The sequence below is a fragment of the Spermophilus citellus genome (assembly GCF_964194105.1).
Source record: "Spermophilus citellus genome assembly, chromosome: X".
NCBI classification, from domain to species: domain Eukaryota; kingdom Metazoa; phylum Chordata; class Mammalia; order Rodentia; family Sciuridae; genus Spermophilus; species Spermophilus citellus.
The window spans coordinates 117,432,034-117,443,629 of NC_138190.1; the positions used below are offsets into that span (position 1 = coordinate 117,432,034).

The window sequence follows — 11,596 nt, forward strand, 5'->3', positions numbered from 1 at the left end:
TGTAATTTACTGTTATCCTAAAACTTGTATTATCATGAGTTGATGAATTTTATTTATTCAGATTATATTTCATGGTGGTTCATCAAGATGGTGTATCAGGCTAGTACAGAGTAGAATTCAAACTTGCAAAAGAAAGGAAACTCATATAGTCACTAATGGTTTTTATGCCCTACGAGCTTATACTGAATTTCGACGAATGCGAGTAGCACCCTTTCCGCTCCCCACTGCTAGTGGCAGCCTTACCTGATCTTTCCCTTTCCCTTTCCTTTTCCCACCCTTTTGCCCTCCGGAAAGAGCTTCAAGAACTTCGCGGTCTTCCTCCGCCCCTTTGCGGAAAGAGCCGAAGGCTGAGTAGGGTGCCGAAGCGGAGTCGCGTAGAGCTCGGGGCCTTCCGGAAATCCTCGGACTGCACTCGGAAGAGGAGGGCGCCTCTGACTTCAGAGCTTCGCCCCCGCGCTGTGCCCTCTGTCGGTGGCGTGGGGCAGCTGTAGCAGCCGTGGCGGCAGGAGGCGGTAGCCGCGTCGACGTCGACCAAGACTGGAGCGACGTTTAAAGAAGCAGCAGAATCGCCCGGGAGTCCGGCTTCTTGTTGTTGGAGGACTCCCACCCTTCCGCGGCTGAGGAGCAGCGGCGGCGCCAGGAAGCAGGTGAGGACCCGGCCCCAATCCGGGAGGGGGCGAAGGAGCGTGCCTGCCTCCTCGGTCCCTGGGCCGCGCCTGCGTTTGCTTTCGCCTCACTTGAACCAGGAAGCGGCGGAGTCTTAGGCTCTGCTCCTCCGGCTCTTTCTTTGTGTGGGTCGGGGAGCGAAGGAGGGGAAGAATCCGGAGGGCCGCGGCGTGGTCCCTTTCGCCGTCAGAGGCTGAAGGGTTGCCGGTGCCCTGGGTAGGCCCCGGGGCGTGGGGACCCCACCATAGAAACCCACTTGGCTTTACCTCGCCCCGCTGCCTTCCTTTCTGGGCCTCTTTTTCTCCGCCCAGTCCCTGGTTTGATTTGGAGCTTTCCTGCCTGGCCCATCCTCCCCTTCCGTCCCCTTCCTGGGGCATAACAATGCCGCCTGCTTAGCCTCGCCCCCCCCACCCCAACACCGCACCCTACTGTTCGCCACCTTCTACTTTCCTCGGCACCCCTTACTCCTCCCGCCCTCACTCCACTGTTTGTACCTCCATCTATCTGTATTTGCAAGGAGCTGGGTTTCCACGTGAAATGGGGTTAAAAAACCTCAGTTGCAGCTGGTAGGGTGCAAATGGAGAAGAGGGAGGCGGAGGAAAGGAGATGGGGGTTCAGCTGCTGCAGGGAGCCGCGTGTCGGTTTGTTTCACTCTCTCGCGGATGGCTTTTCTCTCTTTTCCGCTTTAACCAGCCCCACTGAACCTGCCCTCGATCAAGGGTTTGTCACACAATGATGTGAAATGGCTGTTCCACAGTCAGGTTACCAATCTTGGGGGAGGAAGGGTGCAGACCAACTTGTGTTGACCTGGGCCCACCCTGACGGGCAGGAAAGGACCACAAGTCAAATGAAACCAAGTCCCAGTGTCACCTAGACACATACATTTGACGCATTCCCACATGGGGAAAATTATTTGCAAACAAATTATTTGCAAACAAAAATCGTGGGAGTGTAGTCAGACAACTCATCTCTCCACTTAAAAGTGAGTTCTGACGAAATCCCCATATTTCGGAAGCCCTGGTTGTTGGCACTCCAAAGGTCACCCTTTCTGATGAATGCCTTTGGTAACCTAGAATTCCTTGGTACTGTTAACCAGGCAACACCTAACAGATGATGTTTTATATCCTTGATTTTTAGGCTTTTTGTTTGTTTGTTTGTGCTTAAGCTATAATTTTGAAAAATGAATTTGAGATGTTCTGCCTTTCAAGTGTGTTAACTGTGATAGTGATACTCTGGGTAACTTCAAAGGGAAAGAATATTAACAATAAAAATATATCTTTACTAAAGGTATTTATCAATAATGGCTGATATCCACATACACACACACCGTGTGTGTATGTGTGCGTTGGGAATTTTTTTATTTTTTACAACTTTGGCATCATTGTTACTGGAGATGTCTTTTGTTAAGTGCAAAAAAAAAAAGGTGCTTTGGAGGTGGTACACAGCAGTGTGATTTAATGGCATGCCCCACACTCTAAAGTAACGTCTCCTCTGTTCCAATAAGTTAATGTTTTCTTTTTTGGTGATGCTGGGGATTGAACTCAGTGCCTCACACTTGCTAGGCAAGCACTTTACCACTGAGCCACATCCCCAGCCCCCAATGTTTTCATTTTTGCTAACTCATTTGGCAAGAAAAAGTTTTCATACCAGTGCAGAATTTTTTTTTCTCCAGAGTACTGGGGATTGGAACCAGGGGCAATCTACCACTGAGCCACATTCCCAGCTCTTTATTTATTATTTTGACAGGGTCTTGCAGAGTTGCTGAGGGTCTTATTAAATTACTAAGGCTGGCCTTGAACTTGCCATCCTCCTGTATCAACACCCTGAGTTACTGGGATTACAGGTGTGCACCACTGTGCCTGGCCAGTGAACATAATATGTTTATTTCTTTTTGCAAGTACAGGGCCTTGTGCATGCTAGGCAAGCACTCTACCACTGAGCTGCACCCCCAGCATATTTTATTTTATTTTGAGACTGGGTCTTGCTAAGTTGCTCATGCTGGCCTTAAACTTGCAATCCTCCTGCCTCAGCCTCCTGAGTAGCTGGGATTACAGGCGTGTGCACTCACTTCTTAACCAACAAAGTGAAATGTTTCAGTTTTTCATACAAATAAGCATTAAGAAATGGTATGCTTTCCTTTTACATTATCTGTTTTTTTTTTTCATGATAGCATTTGTTAATGGACTTCACTCAGCACTCTGTTTTTTTTTTTTTTTTCCTTTTTTATTTTTTTTGGTACCAGGGATTGAACTCAGGGGGATTTGACCACTGAGTCACATCCTAAACCCATTTTTGTATTTTACTTAGAGACAGGATCTCACTGAGTTGCTAAGCACCTGGCTTTTGCTAAGGCTAGCTTTGAACTCACAATCCTCCTGTCTCAGCCTTCAGAGCCTCTGGGATTATGGGCATGTTCCACCCCTGTGGAGACAATCTGTTTTTAACATTCCACTTCTGGAGATTGTAAAGTAGAGGTGAGGTGGATGGGCAAGGGGATGAAAAAAGAGAAAGGGACAAAAAAGTATTTAATAGTTCATCAAGATGAGGCACCCCAATTTAAATAAGAACAAAAAGTAATTGAGTTGTGAGATAATAATTGTCAGCCTTTGTAGTGTCCTTGGCTGTGGAGAGTAGCTTTTTAATATAATCCTAAAAATAGTTAAAATTTAGATGAGTAACCGATGTGATTCTGCAATCTGTATATGGGGTAAAAATGGGAGTTCATAACCCACTTGAATCAAATGTATGAAATATGATATATCAAGAACTATGTAATGTTTTGAACAACTAATAATAAAAATTTTAAAAAAAGAAAATTTAGGAAGAGTATGTATTTCAGACTCAGTATAGAATACTGACATTTAAGTCATTCATTACAGATGAAATAACTATTATGCATTTATGGTGAGGATTTTCCTGAAAACAATTTTTTAAAATATTTATTTTTTAGTTGTAAATAAAATAAAATACCTTTATTTTATTTATTTTTATGTGGTGCTGAGGACCGAAACCAGGGCCTCGCATGTGCTAGGCGTACAAACGCTCCACCGCTAAGCCAAAACCCAGCCCCTCCTTAAAACAATTTTAAGACAGCCAAATTAACCCTTGCCTGGTACGGTGGCTCACACCTGGAACCCCAGCACTTGCAAGGCTGAGGCAGGATTACATGTTCTAGGTGAACCTTCATGACTTAGCGACACCATCTCAAAATTTAATTAAAATGGTGAGGTGGGGGGCTGGGGTTGTGGCGAGAGTGCTCGCCTAGCACATGCAAGGCCCTGGGTTTGATCCTCAGCACCACATAAAAATAAATAAATAAAGATATTATGTCCAACTACAACTAAAAAATAAACATTAAAAAAAAAAAGGTGAGGTGGGGGCTGGGGATATCTGTTGCCCAGTGGTAGAGATCCTTTGGCTTAAATCCCCGGTACTCTTAACAAACAAACAAAAGCAAAAAAAAAAAAAAAAAATAACCCTCTTAGCTCTTCTTTTTTTTTTTATTGTTGGTTGTTCAAAACATTACATAGTTCTTAATATACCATATTTCACAGTTTGATTCAAGTGGGTTATGAACTCCCATTTTTACCCCGTATACAGATTGCTGTATCACATCAGTTACATTTCCATTGATTTACATATTGCCTTTCTAGTGACTGATGTATTCTGCTGTCTATCCCAATTAGCTCTTCTTGAGGAGGAAACCCCAAATTGGGACTAAGTAAATGAATTCTAATCTTTAAAAAACTCCTAGTGGAGATGCATGTATCAGATTCAAAGGAAGGTGACTATGGAGATTACTGTTCTAATCTGTCTAGCAATTTAAAACTTGCTTGACTCTTTTCAGGGAGAAGTCATGAGATTTGATACATCGTCCAAATGCCGGTCTGTATGAACAGTTTATGAAAAAGCCAAAAAGTTATGTCAAACTTCTGTTAAAACTTGATAAACTATTTAACGATTCCATGGCTTAAATACTGAATGATGAAGTAATTTTTTTTTTCTCCCTAATCCTTCCTTGTCCCCTCCCCCTCCCTTTCTCTTATAGGCATGGAGAGTAGAAAACTGATTTCTGCTACAGACATTCAGTACTCTGGCAGTCTGCTGAACTCCTTGAATGAGCAACGAGGCCATGGACTCTTTTGTGATGTTACTGTTATTGTGGAAGACCGAAAATTCCGGGCCCACAGGAATATTCTTTCAGCTTCTAGTACATACTTCCATCAGCTCTTCTCAGTTGCTGGGCAAGTTGTTGAACTGAGCTTTATAAGAGCAGAGATCTTTGCAGAAATCCTCAATTATATCTATAGTTCTAAAATTGTCCGTGTTAGAGCAGATTTACTTGATGAGTTAATTAAATCTGGGCAGTTATTAGGAGTGAAATTTATAGCAGAGCTTGGTGTCCCATTATCACAGGTTAAAAGCATCTCAGGTACACCTCAGGATGGTAGTGCTGAAACCTTGCCTCCTGATTCTAGTGACAAAAACCTTGTAATACAAAAATCAAAAGATGAAACCCAAGATAATGGGGCGACTATAATGCCTATCATAACAGAGTCATTTTCATTATCTGCTGAAGATTATGAAATGAAAAAGATCATTGTTACTGATTCTGATGATGATGATGATGATGATGATGATGTCATTTTCTGCTCTGAGATTTTGCCTGCAAAGGAGACTTTGCCAAATAACAATGCAGTGACACAGGTCCAGCCTAACACAGGCCCTGTTGCTATTTCAGATGTTGCACCTTGTGCTAGCAATAACTCTCCCCCTTTAACAAATATCACACCTACTCAGAAACTTCCTATTCCTGTGAATCAGGCAACTCTGAGTCAGACACAAGGAAGTGAACAATTGCTGGTATCTTCGGCTCCAACACATCTGACTCCCAATATTATTTTGTTAAATCAGGCACCACTTACTACACCACCAAATGTCAGTTCTTCACTTCCAAATCATATGTCTTCTTCAATCAATTTACTTATGCAGAATCAGCAGACACCAAATAGTGCTGTTTTAACAGGAAACAAAGCCAGTGAAGAGGAGGAGGAGGAAATTATAGATGATGATGATGACACTATTAGCTCCAGTCCAGACTCTGCAGTCAGTAATACATCTTTGGTCCCACAGGCTGATACGTCCCAAAATACCACTTTTGATGGATCATTGATACAGAAGATGCAGATTCCTACACTTCTGCAAGAACCACTTTCCAATTCTTTAAAAATTTCAGATATAATTACTAGAAACACTAATGATCCAGGTTTAGGATCAAAACACCTAATGGAGGGTCAGAAGATCATTACTTTAGACACAGCTACCGAAATTGAAGGCTTGTCAACTGGTTGCAAGGTTTATGCGAATATCGGTGAAGATACTTATGACATAGTGATCCCTGTCAAAGATGACCCTGATGAAGGGGAAGCCAGACTTGAGAATGAAATACCAAAAACGTCTGGCAATGAGTCAGCAAGCAAACGCATGAAAGTAAAACATGATGATCACTATGAGTTAATAGTAGATGGAAGGGTCTATTATATCTGCATTGTATGCAAAAGGTCATATGTCTGTCTGACAAGCTTGCGGAGACATTTTAACATTCATTCTTGGGAGAAGAAGTATCCATGCCGTTACTGCGAGAAGGTATTTCCTCTTGCAGAATATCGTACAAAGCATGAAATTCATCACACAGGGGAGCGAAGGTATCAATGTTTGGCATGTGGCAAATCTTTCATCAACTATCAATTTATGTCTTCACATATAAAGTCGGTTCATAGTCAAGATCCTTCTGGGGACTCGAAGCTTTACCGTTTACATCCATGCAAATCTTTACAGATCAGACAATATGCATACCTTTCTGATAGGTCAAGCACTGTGCCTGTAATGAAGGATGATGGTATTGGGTATAAGGTTGATGCTGGAAAGGAACCTCCAGTAGGGACCACATCTACTCAGAACAAGCCAATGACCTGGGAAGATATCTTTATTCAGCAGGAAAATGATTCAATTTTTAAACAGAATGTAACAGATGGCAGTACCGAGTTTGAGTTTATAATACCAGAATCTTACTGAACTCCTTCGAAGTATCAGGAAGTTTCGGTTTGGGTTAAGGGGCAGGGATTTCAGAAGACCTGTAAAACCAATTAAGATGAAAATAAGTTAATTTGATCTGCCATATCATCTGAAAGTAGTCTAGTTGGATTATTGTTGATGGTTTTTAGAAGCAAATTTTTCTTAAAGTTTCAGTAGAGGTTGAGAATTTCCCCTCTCAGTATGTTTATATAGTTAGCTTTCAGCTCATTTAAAAGAGGCAAGAATGAAAAAGCATGGAGGGATAGTTTTCTGACTAGAATTTGAAGCAGTCTGAATGTTTTTTGAAAATAACTGGAGTTACTATCATACCCTCGTACATCATACAACCTTCCCCTTCCATGTTAGCACTTTACTGCTGAATTCTCGGTTTTCTTACATTGAGACTATAAATGTTTCTTGTCTTGTATATGACATAAAAAACTTCTGAAACTGGTCTAGAATATTTCATAACAAATCTCCACTTGATTGTGTATTCTGCTAGTCCAAATGGATAGCAACCTCCTGCCTCCCCTCATGAAAATAGCCATGCAGATGAGTATTGTATGAAGAATGACTTAGTTTTTAGTTAATTAGAATTAATCCTTGCCTTTATTGCCATTGTCTGAAAGATTTTGGTGGCTAGGCCATACTCTCTACCTTTGCAATGTGATATGTGTAGGCAGAAAAACTAGTGGAAAAACGAATCTTCATAATGCAGACAGGAGACACACAAGTTCTGTCACACTTTTTTTTAATTCTCTGCTCTTACATAAGAGAATGGAATCAAGTGGAGATTTCCTTTTTTGTTCGATATGGTTAATATTCCCATAAAATGTTAGAAATTTTGAATCTAAAAGCCACCAAATTAATTTTTATACATAATCTAATTATGTATAAATCTTTGTAAATGGTAGATTTCATAGATGAGACTCATGTATTTTGGGTGGAGGCTATTGGCATATATTTTTAAATATTCATATTTCTTAGATCCTCTATAGGAAGTTTTCATTTGAAATAGTTGAAGCTGTGATCTAGTATGTTCCTTTCAGCAAGATCTTACTTTTATCCCTTCTAAAGTAAGTGCCATTCCATCTGCAAATTACCACAATATAACAATCAGAAACTACACGTGGAATGGTATATAGGCTTGTCAATTCCCATTAATCTTGACAACAATAAATACCAGCTTTCTTCCTTTTAAAATGACATATTTAAACAGTTAGAAAGTAAAGTTAAAACTTAAGTGCTAGTAATAAAAGGAAATGGGTTGGCACAAATATATAGCCTAGCATTTATAACAATTAACTTGTTGAACTGTAAATGTTTTTTTTTTTTTTTGCAAAGGAAAAAAATAATAGATACTGAAAAAGATTGTTGTGCATAGTTATTAGTCATTCATAAACTTGCTTAAGTATTTCTTAGTTCAACATAGATATTTTCTCCTTACCATGTATTTTTAAAAAATAGTCTATTTCTTAACTTTGAACTTAAAGCTTTAATCATAACTTCTCATATATACATCATTCAGTGTATCTTAAGTTGGTAGCTGAGGGTATTTGGCATCAGTATTTGCAATAATACAAGGAAAAGGAAGAATTACCCTTTGTTTACCAAGTGGTGGAGTGATGTGCATTTATCTGTTTTCTGTTCTGTGAGTCTAGGCCTTCAAACCATTTTATCAACTAAACCTAGAAAATTTGAAATCATCTTATAACTTAAGACTCTGATCTCTGAAATCACCATATCTGTTTCTTTTCTGTGTAGATATAACATTACTCTCTGATTATAAAGTGTTCTCAGTGGAAATTTGAGTTTCATTAATGTTATTTCAGCAGTTAGTCATAATTACTTATGCCATTGTAAATGATACTGATGCCAGCAGAGCTTCCAGGTCTTTTGGACTCAACTGTAGATAAATTAGTTTGTCATAATAAAACTTGGTCATTTCTACAAGCCTATTATGACAAGCCAGGAATTAATTCTATAATTGAAAACTATCAGTTCTGAGTAATATTGGTATAATTATTTGCTGCTGCTGTGCTAATTCTGAATATGAAAATTTAAAAATCTGTGCATACTTAAAGGTATCTTCCGGAGTTTTTTGGGAGGTGGAAAACTGGAAAATTAAATTTCAATTTTGCCAGAAAACTCTTACTTGCATGTGTCTCAGGATCTTCAGTTTTTCTAGAAGTTTCCTTCTTCAAAGTTCAAGAGTTCATGTAGAATACTTCTTTTGGACAAAAACTCTTCACTCCCAGTCTTTACTGTATTGGAAATTTGTAGCAAGCTGCTGTTTAAAACTTACTATGGGGTTTTTCTATTTTATACTTAGCTTTACAGCTATTGAACTTCCTTTATTCTTTCAGGCGGGCTTCAAATTTGTTCTAATGTGAAATTACCTGTAAATATTCTGGACAGTAACTATTCAAAGTAGAAATTTGTTACTCAAATGCTCAGACTAAGCAGAGATTTTAAAATGCTATAACAGTCTTGCAGGATTAAACATTTTAATTGATTATTATCATCTGGGTGGTAATTATCCCCTATGTACAAGCACTATGAGGGAATAATGCCACATTTTTTCCACTGTACTAAGAAGATAAAACAATCGGTAAACATTGATCAAGGTATTTTGTATCGTCAAGGCATGCATATTCTAAGTAATTAAGTGCTAATTCAGCATCACTGGCTTCTTCACCTTTGTCAGTCATATGAAACCCTGTTCATTTCCCCTAATACTGTAATGTTCATACTTGTACAATCCTCTGTGTCATGACTTTAAGTTCTACTTTTCATTAACCATCATCTGATATTAGTTCATAGAGCTTCTTATGGCAAAATAAAATGTTTTAATTCTAACTTCTGAGTGTGTTTCTTATTAAGAGTATATTTAAGAAATTATATAGGAGTTTATATTCTATTGTTTTTCAATTTTTGTAGCAGGGAACTGGAGCGGTGTTTCTGATGACCGCATGGCAAAATATTACATTAGTTTTTTATTTTATTTTATTATTATTTATTATTATTATTTTTTGGTACCAGGGATTGAACCCAGAGGGGCCTAACCACTGAGTCACATCCCCAGCCCATTTTTTTTTGAATTTTTTTTTGAGACAGGGTCTCACTTAAGTTGCTTAGGGCCTCAGTCTCCGAAGTTGCTGAGATTTCAGGCGTGCGCCACCACACTTGGCCCCATTAGATTTTATATATTGGTTAATCATGTTTCATTGTTTCTTGAACCATAATAGTCCAAATGAGTTAGTTACTTTAGAACATTTGCTAAACTTTTATAGATACCATAAGGACACCTGTAAATGGATAAGGAGGAGGATAGTTTTATTAATTTGAATCATCACAAAAGCAGTCTGGGTTTTCAACATGGCAGTGATACAGATTTTAAGCAACATCCAGTTTATACAGGTTCTGGATTAATATTTAATGTTTCATGCCCCGTTCAATACTCTAAAGCAGAATTAGGAATAAAGCGGTAAATATTACAAAATGCAGTCAAGATACATATTGGAAATACAAATTCCTTCATTACAGCAAATGTTTTGCAAAAGAGTAAAGCAGCAAATATTTTTCTAAGGTAACATGCACTTTATATAATTCAATGTAATAAAAAAGAAGCTGCTGAAATTAAGTGTTACAAAATCTATACTGTTTCAAGTTATTTTGTAAAGTAAGAAAAATACATAGAAATGAGTCATAGAATCTTAACACTTTAAGAAATGTAGGATATACTGTGTAATGGTGCCTTTAAAAATATACACGTTCACTAAAGCAAAAGGTAAAGTGTAAATGGCAAAAAATTCATTTTGAGTATTACAAGTTGACATTTGTATAGTAAGTCAATTGGTTATTAGTCCCTTTTTGAAATCCAATAGAATTTGAATCTGCTCAGAACTGTAAAAAATAATAGGGATTTTGTATAATGCATAGGATTATAGATTTTTAGATTTGAAATCTGGATAAGACATTCATGATGCTAAAAATTAAATGATATTTTGCAAACATTTACTGTGAACAATGAGTGCACTAGTTGTGCCTTGATGATTCTTAATGGTTAGGTGTCTACAAGGTAGATGGGAGCACCAGCATTTGTCTGCTACCTCTAATCCATCAAGTCAGGAGGTAGCAAAATTGGCTGGAAAATTTTCCAGTATATGTTCCATGTTTGCAGAACTGTCTAGGTACCCTCCTGTAGCCCTGTATTTTTACATTATACAAGTGTAGGATTAACAATCTGTCTTTAAACCAATCAATTCTCAGGTTAACACAAGATCCCAATGAAAGTGTTCATTCTGAAGTGAAGGCATGGATGCCAAAGTGTCTTAAACTCATCAGGTTGATGGTTTAAACTATGTATAATTAAAAGAACTGTACAAATACCACAATGTGCCAGATGGATTTTAAATCTACCGTAACACTTAAGAATTTGTCAAGTTGGCTACATTTGAGGTTTTGCAGACTTAAAGCGGCATTGTAACACTCATAATCTTGAATTGAATGCTGTCATGATTGGTCTCAACAGAAAAAGGACCAATAAGAGCAGTGGCATTAAAATACAGATGATTCTTTTAGGGTGGGGTGCAGGATACGTGCGGTTTGCTGGGGTTGAAGCACAATATTTGAAGATTAAATAGTCACAAAGATTAGTAACAATTCATATTACAACCCAACCTAATCTAGCATTTTTAAACTCTGAATTTCAACTGTAAGATTTGTATCTCCTGTAGCAAATGCATTTTGCAATGATGCAACATGTAGTAAAACCACAGTCTCCTAAATTATCAGATGTATTACCGAGATCTACTTAGAACAGCTTACATGTTGCTCTGTATTTCAGTGCTTC

General features: G+C 38.5%; 1 protein-coding gene across 2 annotated transcripts; it reads left to right on the forward strand.

The window, feature by feature from the left end:
* The first annotated feature begins 260 nt into the window (after positions 1 to 260).
* ZBTB33 (zinc finger and BTB domain containing 33) lies at positions 261 to 9,298 on the forward strand. Of its 2 annotated transcripts, XM_081276786.1 has the most exons (3): positions 261 to 647; positions 4,514 to 4,551; positions 4,715 to 9,298. In XM_081276786.1, exon 3 carries the CDS (start codon positions 4,717 to 4,719, stop codon positions 6,739 to 6,741), a length of 2,025 nt encoding a protein of 674 aa, XP_081132912.1. In that variant the 5' UTR covers positions 261 to 647; positions 4,514 to 4,551; positions 4,715 to 4,716; the 3' UTR covers positions 6,742 to 9,298. The 2 variants fall into 2 exon arrangements, with proteins under 2 accessions (XP_081132912.1, XP_081132911.1); XM_081276785.1 differs by lacking the exon at positions 4,514 to 4,551.
* The last annotated feature ends 2,298 nt before the right edge of the window (positions 9,299 to 11,596 follow it).